General features: G+C 44.2%; 1 protein-coding gene and 1 pseudogene across 3 annotated transcripts in view; one reads left to right on the forward strand and one right to left on the reverse strand.

Annotated features, from left to right (window-relative positions):
- Positions 1–250: 250 nt before the first annotated feature.
- The window catches only part of CXADR (CXADR Ig-like cell adhesion molecule), a 78,203-nt gene continuing 58,105 nt past the window's right edge, over positions 251–20,348 (forward strand). For both annotated transcript variants that reach the window (XM_003263786.4, XM_012501902.2), the window contains exon 1: positions 251–511. In XM_003263786.4, coding sequence (XP_003263834.2) covers positions 469–511 — 43 coding nt within the window. In that variant the 5' untranslated portion in view covers positions 251–468. The remainder of the gene's footprint in view (positions 512–20,348) is intronic.
- LOC101178907 lies at positions 5,835–6,509 on the reverse strand (annotated as a pseudogene). Its single transcript, XR_004028586.1, has one exon. The product of XR_004028586.1 is annotated as a transcription factor BTF3 homolog 4 pseudogene (transcript).

Below are 20,348 nucleotides of genomic sequence, written 5' to 3' on the forward strand. Positions count from 1 at the left end.
TCTGAGTGTCCTGTGCCTCGCCTTAAAGGAGGGCGCCAACGCAATTTCAGTATCTGGGAGACCGGCTGCCCCACCCCCTCGCACAAAACCCTGGTTTAGCTTAAGGGATGGAGGCGGGGACCCCTGCGCAGGCTTGCGGCGTGGGAGGCGGCCGCCCGCGCCCTAGGACGCCGCGCGCCGGGAGGCTGAGAGTTCGGTGCCGGGAGGGTCCAGGGGGCCGAGGAGCGCCTCGCCCGGTTGCCAAGGCAACTCCACGCGGCTGGAGAAGCCGGCGCTCGCAGCCCGGCCCGGGCCGCTGCCGGAAGTGACGCGAGTTCACCTGCCGAGCGGGGGCTGGGAGGAGGGGCGGAGGGTGCAGAGGTGCCGCCGCCGCCGCGAGCCAGTCGGGAGCGCGCGAGGCGCGGGGAGCCTGGGACCCGGAGCGAGAGCCGCCTACCTGCAGCCGCCGCCCACGGCACGGCAGCCACTATGGCGTTCCTGCTGCGCTTCGTGCTCCTGTACGGAGTCGTGGGTGAGTGGGGGCCATGGGGTCCTCAGCACTCGCCCAGCCCGGGGGCGCTCGCTGCCCGCGGCCACCCAGGAACAATGGGGCGTGGGGGAGGGGGCGGGCGCGATTTGGGGGCGCTGCTGCAGGGGCGGCGGGGCGGCCAGAATTGCACAGGGGCGCTTTTGCTGGGTCGGGCGCACCAGCCTGGCCGGGTGGAGCCGTCCCGTAGGGAGCCGCGCGGGGCGCGCGGAGTGCCCGGGGACCGAGCCCCCGGCGGGGGGTGGAGGCGGAGGTGCTTCGGCGCGGCGTGTCGGGTGCGCCTCGCAGCTCTCCCACAGCATTCTCTGCCCCGGTGCGGGCTTGCCTTTCTTTGCTGTCGCCGTCTCCCTTGTCAGCTTTCGTGTCGGTTCTCTCCAGCGTTACCCGATTTCAAAAGCCTTGGGCGCCGAGTTTTCAGGTGTCGAGTCGCCCAGGCGGGGAGGCTGAATTGCAAACGCCATTATTCAATGGACATGGAGCTGCCCCGTGCCTCGGATCGGCCAGGCTACCTCTAGGAAAGAGGCGCTGAGCGAACGCCAGCCTGGACGGTGTTAGTCTCCTGGAAGCAGCTAGCCCAGGCAGGAGCTGCTAACCAGACGCACATTGTGAAGGAGACCGTGGGAAATCAAAAGTGGGTTCCTGCAAAAATGTAGCATTGGTTTCCGCAGTCCTTGGGCAAAGTGCAAAGGAGAATTCAGTGACCTCGTTTTTGAGTTTGTAATGAGTCGTTCATTTTGGAGATAAGACGGGCTGAGTTGTACAGGGTAATTGCTAGAGGATTTGCCAAGTACGTTTGTCGACTGCTCCTTTCCCTGGGAGGGGAAAAAAGGCATGTGAAAAATGCGTGGACCATTAGGAGGCATAATCATTTTGACACTTTAAAAACCGGATTTTCCATGTCAGTGTTTTAACCAACTGCTCTTGTTTGTCAAGCTAAGCACTTGCTGCGTTTTATAACCAAATAATTCATTTTTAAAAATCCGTAGGTGGGATCCTAGGAGGCGCACTTAGTATAGCCTCTGGAAGGGTAATTTTTTTGTTGTTAGGTGCTCTGAAGCAGGATCGAGTGGCCCTTTCTGTTGGGATGGCTCTCTGCTTCCTGTTGAAATGTTAATTCCATTGTCGCCACATTGATGCCACAGCTGTGAGCAATACTCATGGGATCAACATTCTATTAGCAAGTCTAATCTTCGATCTGAGCCTATAGCACTACCTCCACCTTTTTGATATATATCATTTAGACTTGGCGGGCTGAAATGTCCAAAGTAACCCTTCCGGAGAAGATGAAGGGTCATAGAACCAATTTACAGGTACATTCCCACCTTTCTTTTTTTTTTTCTTTTTTTTTTGTCTAGGCCGAACCTGAAGATGAAGTTGAGAACACAGTGTGTTCTCTGGAAACAAAACAAAAAACGTTTTAGACCACATCTAAAGCAGAAAAGTGGAAGAACATAAATTATGTGGAAGAACCATTTTTTTTTTAAGATGGAGTTTCGCTCTTGTTGCACAGGCTGGAGTGCAATGGCGTGATCTTGGCTCACCACAACCTCCGCCCCCCGCGTTTAAGCGATTCTCCTGCCTCAGCCTCCTGAGTAGCTGGGATTACAGGTACCCCCCGCCATGCCCGGCTAAATTTTTTATTTTTAGTAGAGACCATGTTGGTCAGGCTGGTCTCAAACTCCCGACCTCAGGTGATCCGCCTGCCTCAGCCTCCCAGAGTGCTGGGATTAACAAGCGTGAGCCACCATGCCTGGCAGGGACTAGTTGGTGTTGTTGTTGTTGTTGTTGTTTTAACGGGAATATTTAGATAATTGGATTTAATTTTTTTTTTTGGAATGCCTCACTTTGATAGGCACAATTCTAAGAAATAATATTTTGATGCATAGAGTCATTGTGCTCATAAGGTATACACACGGGTACAGTGAACATCTACTCGAAGGGCCAGTGTCTCAGCTAAACAAGGCAACTATTTTTATTCCAATTTTTCAGTTTAAGAAACAGCTGAGGCCAGGCACGGTGCTTGTAATCCCAGCAATTTGGGAGGTTGAGACGGGAGGGTCATTTGAGTTTAGGAGTTTGAGACCAGCCTGGGCAACATGGCGAGACCCCATTTCTACAAAAAATACAACAAAATAAAACCCAAAAAGAACTAGCTAGGTGCAATGATGCTTGTCATAGTCCCAGCTACTCGGGAAGCTGAGATGGGAGGATTGCCGGAGCCTGGGAGGTCGAAGCTGCAGTGAGCCACGATCATGACACTGCTCTCGAGCCTGGGCGACAGAGTGAGACCCTGTCTCAAAAAAAAAAAAAAAAAAAAAAAAGGAAACGGGTCATACTAATTGATGTATGGCTTTATTTCTTCAGATATTTCTGACCATTTAGAAATGCATTGGTATGGGCCGGGCGCGGTGGCTCACGCCTGTAATCCCAGCACTTTGGGAGGCCGAGGCGGGCGGATCATGAGGTCAGGAGATCGAGACCATCCTGGCTAACACGGTGAAACCCCATCTCTACTAAAAATACAAAAAAATTAGCCGGGCGTGGTGGCAGGCGCCTGTAGTACCAGCTGAGGCAGGAGAATGGCGTGAACCCGGGTGGCGGAGCTTGCAGTGAGCCCAGATCGCGCCACTGCATTCCAGCTTGGGCGACAGAGCTAGACTCCGTCTCTGAAACAAACAAACAAACAAAAAGGCATTGTTATGAACTCAAGTTCACTGTTAACATGATTGACTCCTACATTAGTACAACAAGGAAAAGACTCATTCAGATTATACCATCAGTGATAGATATTCCTCCAGCTCTGAAAGAGTTTTGTGGTATACTCTGGCTGCAGATGGGACTCCTTTTGATGCATTTTTATTGGCTGCCTACTAGTGAGTCATACTACTAGTAATCAGTAGTAGCAGCAGTAGTAAGCAGTGGCAGTAGCAGTAGTAGTAAAATTAAACCCTTGATCAGTTATGAAATGCCAGATACTGTTCTAAGGGCTTCACATACCTATATACTCAATCCACAAGCAACCCGAGAGGGTATTTATTATACTTATCCCTGTTGTACAAATAGAGAAACAGAGGCACAGAGTCGTTATATAATTAACTTGCAAAGCTCACAGATTTGCTCTTGAATCTGTGTTCTCATGACACTATGCTCTTCTGTCCCTACAGCAGCCACTTCCCCTTACTACCACTGGTCATCTGTCATTTATTAAGAACCTACTGTTTGTTTGACTGTGTGTCAAACACTGAAGGCTTTTATTATTAGTTCTTTAATGTCATAGTCTTAATTGAATACTTTGAGACATTGTGAGGACACTAGGATTCTCCAGGGCTTGGGTTGACATTGTAAACTAATGTGGCCTAGGGACCTGCAGCATCAGCATTACTTAGGGATCTTGTTAAAGTTTGGGGTGGTGTTCTTCAATTGCCAACTTGAATGGAACTACAAAAGTCTGGTCTCCCAACCTCTTGTTAGCTGTTTGATGGTGGCCAAGCCTCACTGTGTGTCTGTTGCCTTATGTGTCAAGAATGGGGATCCTGGGGCAGGTAATGGGGGTTGAAGGTGGGAGGGTTGGGTAGATATTGGTCAAGGGATACAAAATTAAATCCATTATCCAACATGGTGACTGTAGTTAATAACAATGTATTATATTTTTGAAAATTGCTATGAGTGGATTTTAAGTGTTCTCACCACAAAAAGTATGTGAGGTAATGCATATGTTAATTCCCTTGATTTAGCTATTTCACGAGGCACACGTATTTCAAAATAATGTGTTATATGTAGATAAACATATACCATTTTTATCAATGAAAAATAGAAAAAAAAAGAAAAATACCAAATTTATAAAATAAATTGAGGTGTTTGGATGAAAAAAAATACAAGAGTTTTGCCTTCATGTCTGTAGATCTCTTAATATATTATTGGTCTTGCACCTCAGATATCAAATAAAGATAGCTAGCTTGACACAAAAGTTGGTAGCTGCAATGTTAAGCTGTGGTAGTTTGATGATGGGCCAGGAAATGATAAATTTTCTAAATTTTATCCTTAAATATTGTCTGTAACAAATGCTGATATAGCAAAACATAAGCTTCTATTAGACAGCAAGAGGGAAACTTGAGTGAATGAATGCAACTTACCTCCAAGTTCTCTTAAAGGAGGTAAAAAAATAAATACTGTGTTTTACCAGTGCTCCCCCCAAAGCATTATTCTAAGCATGCAGGAGGGAATAGTGAGCAGCTACAATAGTAAGATCCAACCCAGAGGTAGGTTCAAGGCACAGAGTAGGAGAGTGGTTGAGGAAATCCTCCTAGGGCCAGGACCGTTTCATAGAATGGCCGTTTATGCTGGGGGATGAGTCTATGGCCTATTTTCTTCTGATTCAAAAGGACATTCCCAATTTTAACCTTGCTGAAAGAGAGGCATTTTTGTACCTGCTATTAAGAACAGCTAGGATACAGGATAAGGCTGGCATAAAATTATTTAGCAAGCACATGCTAGCTATTCCAGTTTGAAATCTACCAAACTGTAAAATTGGGGAGAAATAAAAAGTTGAAGATGAAGTTGTTGTTCCTCAAGATGAGGGAACAAAATCTTACAAAAGGAGGGATTAGGCACTCGCTTAACTCTATATGGAGAACATCCTTCTCAAGCTAGGTGGAAGATGAGGAAGAATATTACCAAAAGCTGACCAGGCCATTTGGAGACCAAAAGGAGAGGAAAAAAGGCATTTAGGAAGCAAGGTAGTAAAAGAAGTTCTTCTGGGTCTGACTAGGTAAGTGAATCTAAGGGAACCATACCAAAGATATGTTACCCATTACTCCAGCATGAAGCCAGTGGCAAAATACCTCAAGACATTTTAAACCCAGAGAAGTGTATGAAAAATATGATAGTTAACCAAGCAAATTAAAATCAAACCACTAGTGGTAAAAAATCTCTTCAGATCTGAAATCCAAGATACTCATTTTCCATTAATTCTGTGTCTTATGGGGGGAAAAGAAAAGTAACAAATGTAAAGGTTTTTTTTATTTCTACTGGGGAGGGAGGAGGATAAATAGAACTGTTTTCCAATTTGCCCTCCACTGTATATACACATAACCACACACATACATAAGCAAACATACACCAAAAATACCCCAAACAAAAAAACAAAAAAACCAGGAATCAAAACCCAAAACACCCTCAAACTGCACCAATACTTAATATTTTGACCAAAAAAATATCCTGGGAGGAAGGCAAAATGCAAAATCAAATGACCGAAAAATGCTGAACAAACAGCATTATTAATATACAAAATATTTATATTAGTGAACTAGTAACAGGTGATGTTCTCTGTGTCTGTAAAACTTTGGAACCACATAGCTGATTTGTTAAATCTAGTCCATGCCAGCTTCCAAAAACCAAACTTTTAGTTAGCTTCATTCTTTGATGCCTCATCAGAATTTTCTACAAGGTCGGGAACATCATCATCCTCCTCATCAATGTCTTCTGATTTTGGTGCTTTACTGTCCAAGACTTACCATGGGAACTGTTCAGCTAACTTCCTAAGGCTTGTTAAACTGTCAGCACCAAGCTGACTTAATATTCCAGGAAGCATTTCTGTGACTGGTTTGGCTTCTGCATGACCAGTAATTGCAAAGGTGTTAGCAGAAAGGGAAGCTTGGACTTTGGGCTTGTTGAAATGAATAACTGTCCCATCATCTTTAATCATGTTCACCTCTTCAATACCAGCTATATTATTCACAGCCAGTTTTTTTAGAGAACTCTGAAGCTCTTTGTCATCAGCTGTGGCTGTTCTATGTACCACCTTCTTTCTGCAAGCTGTACCCTTGCCCCCTATCCGGACCTGAGCCTGAAGTTTGGCTAACTTTTCTTGATTCATGCTGTTGGTAAATCTGAAGCAGGGAGAGTCCTCCAACACCAGCACGCAGCAAGAGCAAGATCGCTGCCCGATATGCCTCTTCTTAATCTTTTCATTCCTGCGATTATACCACCATCAGAGGAAAAGATGCCTCCCCTCCAAGGCAAGCCTCCCTACATTGGCTCCTCATCCTGTCTGTTGTGGGGTCTCCATCGATTACCAACTTAGCTCACTGCACTAGATCAGAGGACAGGGCCATTGCCTATATTCATTGTTGCATTCCCTGCATGGTCTTGTGGCTCCTGGCAGACAGCTAGTGTTCAGCAAGTCCTTTTTGCATGACTAAACGTTGTCAACTTCTTTGCCAGTAGGCCTGTGTGTATGATAGAGCTCTCTCCAGTTCATCACTCTCTCCCTTCTCATCTAATAAAGATGGTCCTTACAGTGATTATTCCTCTAGTCATGTCTGAGTCAGTTTTTGAGCTGAGCTTCTGCTTTATCTTTGACCTCGTTCTATTTTTTCTCCTGCTTCAGTTGCCAAAGGTTACAGTAATGCATGTGCCAAAATTGGTTTATCTCTTTGGAACTCCTTGACACCTATTTTGGTTCTTTCCCACCCTGTTGACCTGCCCTTTACTGTCTTCTAAATAGATCCCTTAAATGTCAGCCTTCCTTATAGTTTAGCCCATAGTCAATCTTGATCTTAAACCTGGGTGACCTCTTTTTTTTTTTTTTTTTGAGATGGAGTCTCGCTCTGTCGCCCAGGCTGGAGTGCAGTGGCGCAATCTTGGCTCACTGCAAGCTCCGCCTCCCGGGTTCACGCCATTCTCCTGCCTCAGCCTCTCCGAGTAGCTGGGACTACAGGCGCCCGCCACCACGCCCGGCTAATTTTTTTGTATTTTTAGTAGAGACGGGGTTTCACCGTGGTCTCGATCTCCTGACCTCCTGATCCGCCCGCCTCGGCCTCCCAAAGTGCTAGGATTACAAGTGTGATCCACTGCGTCCGGCCAAACCTGGGTGACCTCTTGTATCCATCATGGTAATCTCCCAAGTATTGGTAGTAAATTAAAAATATTTTCAGCTCCCAGCCTGGCCAACATGGTGAAACCCTGTCTGTACTAAAAATACAAAAATTAGCCAGGCGTGGTGATGTGCGTCTGGAATCCCAGCTACTCAGGAGGCTGAAGCAGTAGAACTGCTTGAACCTGGGAGGCTGAGGTTTCAATGAACTGAGATCACGCCACTGCACTCCAGCCTGGGTGACAGAGCAAGACTCCATCTCAAAATAAATTAAATGTATACACACACACACACATGCACACACACACATACACACATATATATATAAAATATATATTTGCACCTCAACCCACCTCTGCTTTGAATCCTGGGCCACTATTTCCAACTGCCTAACTATTCAACTTCCATTTGAATACCTAACACTCTTCACTCTCCAAGTACACTCACCTGTTAATTAAGTGATACTTAAAGTACTGATACTACTATGTGCAAAGCCATGTGCTAGGTGCCCCTACAATAGAATATGACATTGCAAGTTGCAAAAGCTTTAGTAGAATTTTCCAATCAGATGGTACAGCTTTTGCAAAGACATAGAGATCTGAAGGGTTTGATATGTCTTGGGAGTTGAGTAGTTCAGTGCATGTAAGGCATCTAACCAATGCTTCTCAAACTTTGTGCATCTGAATGATTCTTACAAGGAAGTCTAGATGGGGCTTGTGACTTTGCATTTTAACAAGTTTTACATGATGTCACTGCTGACCACGTTTTGTGTGGGCAAAGATCTAAAGGCCATACTGCGAGCTTGGTGGGAGCTGACAGGTCTGTCAGGTTATGCACCCTAACCCCACAGTACTAAGACATTTGTGGAAGTGTCGAGAAGTAAGGTTATACACTGAGATTTATTTTATTGAATGGTAGGTATGTAGCAGTTCTCAAGGAAGGTAGAACTGATAGAGCTAACACAGGAATCTTCTGGGATGATCTGGACGTAAGCAGTCCCTGTTGAAACACAGCAGAACAGTGTTGGGCTTCCGCTTTGATCTGGAAAGCTTTTCTTTTTTTTTTTTTTTTTTTTTTTTTTTTTGAGACGGAGTCTCGCTCTGTCCCCCAGGCTGGAGTGCAGTGGCGCAATCTCGGCTCACTGCAAGCTCCGCCTCCCGGGTTCACGCCATTCTCCTGCCTCAGCCTCTCCGAGTAGCTGGGACTACAGGCGCCCGCCACTACGCCCAGCTAATTTTTGTTTGTATTTTTAGTAGAGACGGGGTTTCACCGTGGTCTCGATCTCCTGACCTCGTGATCTGCCCGCCTTGGCCTCCCAAAGTGCTGGGATTACAAGCATGAGCCACCGCGCCCGGCCAGCTTTTCTGAAGAAGATAGTAGTGGAACCAACCTGATGTCTGGTTGCTTGAATGAGTAGCACGAAAAAGTTGGAGAGATTTCTGGCTTGAGTGTATGATGATGTCACTAACCTACAGGAAATAAAAAGGAGCAGGTTTTAGGGAGCTGACAATCAGCTTAAGTTTGGACAGGTAGTATTTGAGGTGCCTGAGAGGGAAGGAGGTAAAAAAATATCTGGTAGGAAGATTGCAACACAGGACTGGATTTCAGGAAAGAGAGACATTGGTGATACAGACTTGAGAATTCACTGCTGTTAGGTGGCGTCTGTGTAAAGTTAAGGAGGAAATACAGGTAGGACTAGAAGAGAAGGTGAAATGTGAGGCGGGGAAACATCAACTTCTAATAAGTACATGAGGAAGCAGCTGGGAGTAAGAAGGAGTGATAGGGGATATAGGAGATCTAGAGGAAGAAGGTGTCCTAGAGAATGATGCAAAAGTGAGGCTAGTGGGTTTTAGCACTGGGAGACTGTTGAGAACATTCAGAAAGTTCCCATGGGGAAGACAATTCTGCAGAGGTGAGAGTGAAGCCACACTTTATTATTATTATTATTATTATTATTATTATTATTATTATTATTATTTTGAGACGGAGTCTTGTTCTGTTACCCAGGCTGGAGTGCAGTGGCACGATCTCGGCTGACTGCAACTTCCACCTTCAGGGTTCAAGTGATTCTCCTGCCTCAGCCTCCCGAGTAGCTAGGACTACAGGTGCCCGCCACCACGCCTGGCTAATTTTTGTATTTTTAGTAGAGATGGGGCTTCGCCATGTTGGCCAGGCTGGTCTTGAACTCCTGACCTCAGGTGATCCACCCGCCTTGGCTTCCCAAAGTGCTGAGATTATAGGCGTAAGCCACCGCACCTGGCTAGGCGCCAAATTTTAATAGAGGAGTGGACATCAGGTAAGTGGAGAGTGAAAAATAAACTTCGCATTTGCAGGTGGTTTGACAGTGAAGCTTTGCATATGTGGCCTTAATTCCAGAGGGCAGTAGCATATCCCAGGGGAGAAGGTAGAAGCCAGCAAATAAAGACTCTCTTAACTTCCCGCCATTTAGGCCTACAGTCTTGTCCACATCATCGTTCCACAAAACATGGTATTTCTTCTTAAGGCTGATTCCTGAACTTTGAACCTTTTGGCTTCTCAGGGATGTCACTCTGTTATCCCATCTATTATATCTGGATTCCATCAACTTTAACCAAGCTTATTTATCCCTCTTTATATCCCTTCGGTACTGTTGTCGCTTTGCCTTTATTTTTTATTTTTAAATTATTTATTTTTTTGAGACGGTGTCTCTCTCTGTTGCCCAGGCTGGAGTGCAGTGGGCTCAGGTGATTCGTCTATCTCAGCTTCCCAAGTAGCTGGGACTACAGGCACCCAGCCTTATTTTTCATTCTTTCTTTCTTTTTTTTTTTTTTTTTTTGAGATGGAGTTCTGCTCTTGTTGCCCAGGCTAGAATGGCGTGATCTTGACTCACCGCAACCTCTGCCTCCCGGGTGCAAGCGATTCTCCTGCCTCAGCCTCCCGAGTAGCTGGGATTACAGGCATGCACCACCACGCCCGGCTAATTTTGTATTTTTAGTAGAGCGGGAGTTTCTCCATGTTAGTCAGGCTGTTGTGAACTCCCGACCTCAGGTGATCCGACCGCCTCGGCCTCCCAAAGTGCTGGGATTACAGGTATGAGCCACTGCGCTCAGCCTTTATTTTTCTTTATTAACCAGATTTCTGGAAAAAAATGGCCTGCGTGTACTGACTGCATTATTTTCTTTCAGGCCCACTAATTCTTCCATCCTTTGCAATCTAATTTTCATCCCCTTCTACTTCTATGAAACTGCAGTTGCTGTAGATTGCAGTTAACACTATGGCTACATCCGGTGGTCACATCATACCTTCAACCTCTTAAACCTCAGCACGAATAGCTCTACTGAACAGTTTCTTTCTGCTCTTGAGCTATTCCTCATTTCCCTTTGTATGGTCCATTTCCGTCTTGTACCGTAAATGCCAACGTTTCTCAGTTTATGGGTGCAGTTACTGTTTATTTGCCTACAGTCTCCAGTACGTTTCTAGTCTCCCTTCTCCAACTTTACCCATATCAAACCATCCACTCAACGTCTCTACACAGACTTCCCACAGGCATCTCCATCTGATTCTGTTTCACACTCTTCTCTCTCATTAATTGGCATTCAGGCGAAAATATGAATATCTTACTTGGCCCTTCCTGTTTTCCCATCTGCTCGTATCCAATTTCCAAGTCATTGTGTCCCTCCAGCCGCTACCTGTAATCTAGGTTATACCATTATTTCTTCAGCTTGTTGAGATGCTTTCATAATTGGCCTCCTGTTGAGTGAACTTTACCCTGTCCTCCAGGCACATCCTGTTACTTACTGCAGCACGTTCTAACCCTTATCAAGCATACCAATACTGTCATGGTTTTCTCTTGCCAGAATGTACATTTCGTAGGTCAGGGACTGTTTACATTGTACTCCCAGTATATGGCACAGGGCATGTTCATTGCATAAATGGGGAAAGTTATGCCGGACAGGAATTCATGTTTGTAGGCTTGAGAAGGACCTAGAGGAGAAACAGCATTTGAAGATCAAGAATAGGTACCTCATGGAAGAGGTGAGCAGGGCTGGGCTCTGTGTCCTGCACAGGTCAGCTTCGCCAGGTGTTCAGGAGTGGAGTGTATATCACCACTCACATTTAGTTCTCCTACTTGCAGCCAGTTCTCCCCCTTCCCTTGTTTCCACCTTTCATCTGTCATAGAAGTCATCAGCAGATGAGACTGATGCTTTGTGTCATTAAATAAAGGAAATAATTGAGGCTGGGAACTTTGGATTCAGTTTGTTGGTGGCTGGCAAGTAGTTGATGTGAAGATAATTATTAAATTAGTTATTAAAATAAGATAATTATTAAAATAACCCAGAAAACAATTAAAAATTATCCAACCAGAATGACCTTATGGGTTTATCTTACTGTCTTTCATCTAACTTCTGTTTCTTAACAAACCTAGTAATCTAGAATAATAATTGTTCAGTTGGGTTTGGGTTTAGGTTGGTTCTTTTTCTTTCTTTTTTTTTTTTTGAGACAGAGTCTTGCTCTGTCACCCAGGCTGGAGTGCAGTGGCACGATCTCGGTTCACTGCAACCTTTGCTTCCCAGGTTCAAGCAATTCTCCTGCCTCAGCCTCCCAAGTAGCTAGGATTACAGGCACTTACCACCATGCCCAGCTGATTGTGTGTATGTGTGTGTGTGTGTGTGTGTGTGTGTGTGTGTGTGCATTTTTAGTAGAGTTGGGGTTTCACCGTGTTGGCCAGCCTGGTCTTGAACTTCTGACCTCAGGTGATCCACCCGCCTCAGCCTCCCAAAGTGCTGGGATTACACGTGTGAGCCACTGTGCCCGGCCTACATTGATCTCTTCTGTGCCTTTCCACTTGTCTTTCTTCCCTCACCTTATTGCCTCACCCATTCTTTTTTTCAGTAGTTACCCAGGGCCAGGCGTGGTGGCTCATGCCTGTAATCCCAGCACTTTGGGAGGCCGAGGTGGGTGGATCACCTGAGGTCAGGCATTCGAGACCAGCCTGGCCAACATAGTGAAACCCTGTCTCTACTAAAAATACAAAAATTAGCTGGGCGTGGTGGTATATGCCTGTAATCTCAGCTACCCAGGAGGCTGAATCAGGAGCTACCCAGGAGGAGAATCACTGGAACCCGGGAGGCAGAGGCTGCAGTGAGCTGAGATCATGCCACTGCACTCCAGCCTGGGCAACAGAGCAAGACTCTATCTCAAAAAAATATATATATATAGCCAGTTAGAGGCTGGGAGTGGTGGTGTGTGCCTATAATTCCAGCACTTTGGAAGGCTGAGGTGGGAGAATCACTTGAGCTCAAGATTAGCCTGTGCAACATAACAAGACCTCATCTCTACAAAAAATACAAAAATTAGCCACGTGTGATACAAAAATTAGCCGGGTGTGGTGGCACGTTCCTGTAGTCCCAGCTGTTCGGGAGGCTGAGGTAGGAGAATCACTTGAGCCCAGGAGGTCAAGGCTGCAGTGAGCTATGATTGCACCACTGCACTCCAGCCTGGGCAACAGAGTGAGACCCTGTGTCCAAAAAAAGTTAGCCAATTAGACTTAAATTAAGCCTTTGAGTTTAACTTGACTCAGCAGTATTTGTAGTTTATTTCAATTGGCAGGGTGTTTGCAGAAGAAAAGACTGTTTCTTGATCTATTGATTAAAAAAAGGAAGATAGGAAAAGGGAAGGAGATAATAGTAACAATATTTTTAGGGTAAGTGTGAGATCAGTGGTATGGTTCAGTTTGTCCATTGGTACTTGGTGAGAAAAAGGATTAACAATTAAATTAACCAACATTTATACATACTAAGAAAATGCAAATTTGTTTGGAAACTTTAAAATCATTTTCATTCTTTCAAAGATATTTCTTACAAAGTGGAATGGGAATGGTTTTAATTTCATTTACTTCTAAGAAATAAAAGTATGTTAAGATTTTAAGAAGAAACAACGTAACTAATTGCAGTTATTTTTTCACTTTCCCATAGTTAGATGTGTGTTCTATGTGAGTTTTAGACATTTTCAGAGGAAGTGTGGATTGACTATACATTTGAAGTTCTCTCAAGGAAACTCAAGGGACATACAATGAACCAAATTTGTTTAGCCCCACCTGTGTTCAGTTGTTGGCGGGACTATCACTTATTCTCTTCATCTCTTTCACAAGTATTTTAAACTCTTGAATACTGGACAGTTCCCATGGGAGATTTCTCTCAAGGACCAGACACAAACTTTTGACTTTGTTTTGTGCCAGGGTAATTCTGCGGGAAGAATTAAGAAGACTCTTAACTTACTCAATTGTACAGTGGAAATCTGATACTTCTAGAATGAACTTGTAAATCTGGATGAGCAAAGTGATCATATCTTATTTTTAAAGACAATTGCACATACATCTCATTTAGAGCCACTCTCTTAACCTTGGGATAGAAACGACACATCATATTATTCTCATGTATAGGAAACAAGTTCTAAAGTCAAGGCAATTGTGGCATTGGTGTAGAACAGTGCTGTCCAACAGAAATATAATGCAAGCCACATATGTAATTTAAAATTTGCTAGTAGCCACATTAAAAGGCAAAAAGAAAAATGTGAAGTGAAACTGAATATATTTTGTTTAACACAATACATACAAAATATGCTTCTTTCCATATATAATCAAATGAAAAATATTGAGATATTAAAATGTTTTTTGTACTTTGCCAGAATCTGATCAGTGTTTGACCTACAGCACATCTCATTTGCACTAGCCATGTTTCAAGTGCCAGCAGCTACTGTATTGGTCAGCACTGGGAGTTTCAGTTCCAGTCACCTTCCACCATAGTCCTCGAACATTTAACCTGAAAAAGCATGGGGAAAGTGTGCCATCGAAACAGCTTTCTCAAATGGAACATGCCTTTGGAATAGTTCTCATGAGATTTTACTTCTAAAATTGTTAATTTTTTTTGTCACATAGTATTTATTTCCTGTTAGCGATGAGCTAAAATAAAGTTTCTTATTTCTTACTTAATCTCTTGTAATCATCAAAACATTTGTTACAGGCACACAAAATTGTATCAGCTCTCCTTATTCCATAGTTAAAGACAATCACATCTTGAGTATAAAGCAGAAAAATATATGCATAAGAGTTATATTTTTAATTTGCCTATGGGGGAAATAAATGCATTTATGGAAAGGTGCGAAAGAAGCAGGATAGAATGGCCCCAGGTAATGGTTGCTGGGGAAATTTTAATTCACTTAGAGATACTAAAAAGGAATTTATACCAAGATTGGGGCAATCAGGTTAGACATGCTCACAACAGGGATAATTTTCTTATTGGAGTTAACTTTTTCTTCATTAACTTCAGGATTTTTCTATAAGGAAATACACTGTTTGCTCATTTTGCTAATAACATCTGTGTCTATTTCTTGGATTTCTTATTTTCTGTGATCACATCTTTATAAGACACTTCATCTGGGTGGGTTTTGGTGTTTTGTTTTTGTTTTGCTAAACAGTCACTTTTCCTGTCTCATGTTAATTGAAGAGGAAGAGAAGCGAACTACAATTTTTATATGAGCAAGGAGGCAAAGGAGGATTTCCTTATATGGAGTGATCCATATTATTCTATGAAGGTGATGAAAATATTCGCCATGGCAACTGATCTGCCTTACCCATAATGCAAAATACCCTATTTGCATTTATTTTGCCGGAGAATTCTGAAATTAGGATCTATGTAATAGAGAATATGGGGAAGGTAATATACTATTTCGGTTGAAAAGGAGAATAATTTTTCTTTTGACTAGTCAAGTGCAGTAGTAAGAAGGGGGGAAAGAGAAGAACAAAGAGTTGGTCTGTAACTGTGAACAATTGATTGAAATAATTCACTACTTTTAGACCAACCAAGAAGAATAATAATTTTGACTAGAATTGGAATTTGAACGCTCCCCCAAGTTGAGTGTGTCTGTGTGCAAGGGGAGTGGGGAAGGGTTGAGTCACAATCCAGTTCAGCAAATCTCTGCCAGGATGTTTACTTTTTAGCTCCCCTTATCTGATTTTCCATTGTAAATTTGTATTAAATATTTCTGATAAGCAGCCTCAATTCCTGTGGAAGTTTGAGGGCAAATAAATAATATAATATGTACTTATGGGCAAGGCATTGTAATAGTTGCTTTAGGAGATTTAAATGCGTAACATACCATTTTTTTTTGTTGTTGTTGTTATACTTTAGGTTTTAGGGTACATGTGCACAATGTGCAGGTTTGTTACATATGTATCCATGTGCCATGTTGATTTCCTGCACCCATTAACTCGTCATTTAGCATTAGGTATATCTCCTAATAACACACCATTCTAGTACTCTTGGCAAGCTTAAATCCAGAGGGAGGAGTCAGACAATTATTCATGCAGCTGTGGTACCAGGCAGAGCAAGGCAGGGATCATAGCAGATATGCTATCTGAAAATGTAAGGTATTCTGATTATTCCTTCCATGCCTTAACTGGCATCTCTAAACCATTTTTCCCTCCACCTTGGGAACCCCTCATCCATTGAGACTTCTGCCCTTTGCTTATATCTAACTTATAGTTGCTGCTCCCTTTTTTTTTTTTTTTTTAATGAGACGGAGTCTTGCTCTGTCGCCCAGGGTGGAATGCAGCCTGCTTCTCCTTGTTGACAAGAAATGCTCAGCTTCATATTCACCCCCTTCCCCAGCATTATCTGGCATTTTAGTATTCACATTTTACAATGCACTTTTCTGACATCCTAACAGCACATTCTCTTGACCTTTCAAATACAGTGATTTTTTTTTTTTAATCAATTTTACTTAGGCAGTGCTCTTCTTATGCTTAGTTCTTTCTTTCTTTCTCTTTTTTTTTTTTTTTTTTTTTTTTTTTTGAGACAGAGTCTGGCTCTGTCGCCCAGGCTGGAGTGTGTAGTGGTGAGATCACGGCTCACTGCAAGCTCCACCTCCCGGGTTCACACCACTTTCCTGCCTCAGCCTCTCGAGTAACTGGGACTACAGGCGCCCGCCACCATGCCCGGCTAATTTTTTTGTATTTTTAGTAAAGACAGGGTTTCACCATGTTGGCCAGGATGGTCTCGATTCCCTGACCTCGTGATCCGCCCGCCTTGGCCTCCCAAAGTGCTGGGATTACAGGCGTGAGCCACCGCACTGGACATGCTTAGTTCTTTTTTCTTTTTTCCCACGCTAAACCAGAGACCCTTTTTTGAGATAGAGTTTCGCTCTTGTTACCCAGGCTGCAGTGCAGTGGCGCGATCTCGGCTCACCGCAACCTCCACCTCCTGGGTTCAGGCGATTCTCCTACTTCAGCCTCCCAGGTAGCTGGGACTACAGGCATGCACCACCACATCTGGCTGCTTTTTTGTATTTTTTAGTAGAGACGGGGTTTCTTCATGTTGGTCAGGCTGGTCTTGAACTCCCGACCTCGGGTGATCCGCCCACCTTGGCCTCCCAAAGTGCTGGGAATACAAGCGTGAGGCACCACGCCCGGCCAACCAGAGACTCTTTAATGCTTAGATCTTCACTTCTACAATCTTGAACTCTAATGTCATGCCTCCCAGCTTTCTCATTCTGCATCACACCTTCTCCTTAATGTCAGTGAGGCCTCCAGACCCTTGCCCAACTCTGACACCCCTACTTGTCTTCTGGCTACTTTAAAACCAGAATTTCATCACTAGTCCTGGTCAGGCTCCAGCTCCCATTCCTGAGGTGGATCAGTTCTACGGGGCAGTCTCTTTGCTCCTGCTCAGGGACTGTGATGCACAGCTGTGAGGATTGGGGAGGTGCTTTTTATTGTCCAATTTGACTGGACTTTTTGTCTTTTGTTTTTTTTTTTGAGACGGAGTCTCAGTCTGTCACCTAGGCTGGAGTGTAGTGGCACAATCTAGGCTCACTGCAACCTCTGCCTCCCTGGTTCAAGCGATTCTCCTGCCTCAGCCTCCTGAGTAGCTAGGATTACAGGAGCCCGCCACCATGCCCAGCTAATTTTTGTAGTAGAGACATGGTTTCACCATGTTGGTCAGGCTGGTCTCGAATTCCTGACCTCGTGATCCACCCGCCTCGGCCTCCCAAAGTGCTGGGATTCACAGGCTTGAGCCACTGCACCCGGCTTTTTTTTTTGAGACACAGTTTCATTCTCCCTCCCAGGCTGGAGTGCAGTGGCATGATCTTAGCTCACTGCAAGCTCTGCCTCCCGGGTTCAAGTGATTCTCATGCCTCAACCTATGGAATAGCTGGGATTACAGGCGTGTGCCACCACGCCCTGCTAATTTTTATATTTTTAATAGAGATAGAGTTTTGCCATGTTGGCCAGGCTCATCTCGAACTCCTGACCTCAAGTGATCCACCCACCTTGGTCTCGCAAAGTGCTAGGATTACAGGTGTGAGCCACCGTGCCCAGCTGCCTTTTTGAATTAATTTTAAGTACATTAATAAAGCATTAGAACATTATGTATTTAACACAAAGACAATTTAAATTTGTTTTCTTGTTGCTTATTCCTTCGGGTATTCTAAAATTTATTTTTAAGTAAAGCTTTTAATTGAAGTTATGACATGCACAGAATACCACACAGTTTAGAGCATTAATTTTTATAAACGTACAGGGTAGAGCATTGTCACAAAGTGGCCACACCTACATACCTAGCAACCTGATCCAGAAGTAGAACCCAACCCACATCTCAGAAGCCCTGTCACGCCCCTTCCGGTCCCTTCCTTTACTATGTTTTTCTTCTTCTTTTTTTTTTTTTTAAATTTGAGATGGCGTCTTGCTCTGTTGCTCATGCTGGAGTGTAGTGGCTTGATCTCGGCTCACTGCAACCTACACCCCCTGGGTTCAAGCGATTCTCCTCCCTCAGCCTCCCGAGTAGCTGGGACTACAGGCGCATGCCACCATGCCAGGCTTTTTTTTTTTTTTTTTTTTTTTTTTTTTTTTTTTGTATTTTTTAGTAGAGACAGGGTTTCACCATACTGGCCAGGCTGGTCTCCAACTCTTGACCTCAAGTGATCACCCGCCTCGGCCTCCCAAAGTGCTGGGATTACAGGCGTGAGCCACTGGGCCCGGCCTCCTTCACTCTTTTTTCCACTCTTTTCTGATTTCTAACAATGCAGATTAGTGTTAACATTTTATATAAATAGAATTTTACAGTTTGTGTTTTTTGTCTTATTTTACTTCTCATGTTTGTAAGATTATTCATGTCGTGTAGCTTTGTTTTATTCATTTGCATTGCTGTGTGATATTCTATTATGTGACTGTATCACGATTGATTTATTCTACCGATGGACCCCTTTTTCCCAGCTTTTTTGCCATTATGAAATTACTACTGTGAAGGCCGGGCACGGTGGCTCACTCCTGTAATCCCAGCACTTTGGGAGGCCAAGGTGGGCCTATCACTTGAGGTTAGGAGTTCGAGACCAACCTGGCCAACATGGTGAAACCCCATCTCTACTAAAAATACAAAAATTAGCCGGGTGTGGTAGCACACGCCTGTAATCCCAGCTACTAGGGAGGCTGAGGCAGGAGAATCGCTTGAGCCCAGGAGGCGGAGGTTGCGGTGAGCCGAGATTTCGCCATTGCACCGCAGCCTGGGCGACAGAGCAAGACTCAGTCTCAAAAAAAAAGAAAAAGAAAATACTACTGTGACATTATCCTACGTGTGTTTTCATGCATGTGCACATAAATTTCTCCCTATCAATGGAATTTCTGAGTCCTGTAGGTTATACATAAGTTTTGTTGTGGTTGATACTGCCAGTTAGTTTTCCAAAGCTAATTGTACCAGTTGACACTTTGATCAAAGAGTATGAAAGTTCCAGTTGCGGTCAGGCGCGGTGGCTCACGCCTGTAATCCCAGCACTTTGGGAGGTCGAGGCGGGTGGATCATGAGGTCAGGAGTTCAAGACCAGCCCGGCCAGCGTGGCGAAACCCCATCTTTACTAAAAATACAAAACTTAGTTGGTCGTGGTGGCAGGCACCTATAATCCCAGCTATTCAGGAGGCTGAGGCAGGGAGAATCGCTTGAACCAGGGAGGCAGATGTTGCAGTGAGCTGAGATTGTGCCATTGCACTCCAGCCTGGGCGACGGAACGAGACTCTGTCTCAAAAAAAAAAAAAAAGAAAAGAAAGTTAAGAAAGTTCCAGTTGCTCTACATCCTTATCATGGCCTTCTTTCATTTTGACTATGCTGGTGGATGTGTTAGTGCCATCTCATTGTAATTTTCTTTTCTTATTCTTTTTGTTATGGAAAATTTCAAATATATGTAAAACTAGAGAAAATCGTATGGCAAATCCCAGTATATCTTTGCTCAGCTTTATCGACTCTCAGCTCATGTCGGACTTTTTCTGCTGCCCTGTTGACTTTGATTTGTTTCCCCATTCCTCTTCACAGATGTCTCAGACTTGGACCGGTCTCTAAAATTCTCTACCTACAAAATTTTCAGCCTCTCGTATTCTGAGTTAATGTTGTAGTCCCCCTTTGTCACAGAGGATATCAGGTACAAATTCTTGCAATTTCTTGTACTCTGATGTGTAAACTTAACGATAAGTGTGCCAACGCTTACATCTTTCCTCTAATCTCTTTTTGGTTTTTTAGAGGTAAGGTCTCACTGTGTTGTCCAGGCTGGTCGAGCAAGTGATGCTCCCTCCTTGTCTCCCAAAGTGTTGAGATTACAGGCTTGAGCTACAGTGCCTAAGGTCTAATAAAAGGTGTCTTATTCCCGATATTTGTTTTTTGTTTTTGTTTTTTTTTTATTTGGTGGTGGGGGACAGGGTCTTTCTCTGTTACCCAAGCTGGAATGCAGTAATGCAGTCACAACTCACTGCAGCCTCGACCTCCCAGGCTCCCACCTCAGCCTCCGTAGTAGCTGGGACTGCAGGCATGCACCACCACGTGCAACTAACTTAAAAAAATTTTTTTTAGAGATGGTGCCTTCCGGTGTTGCCCAGGTTGGTCTCAAACTCCTGGGCCTAAGCAGTCTTCCCGCCTCAACCTCCCAAAG

Source organism: Nomascus leucogenys, chromosome 25, assembly GCF_006542625.1.
Source record: "Nomascus leucogenys isolate Asia chromosome 25, Asia_NLE_v1, whole genome shotgun sequence".
Taxonomy (NCBI): Eukaryota; Metazoa; Chordata; class Mammalia; order Primates; family Hylobatidae; genus Nomascus; species Nomascus leucogenys.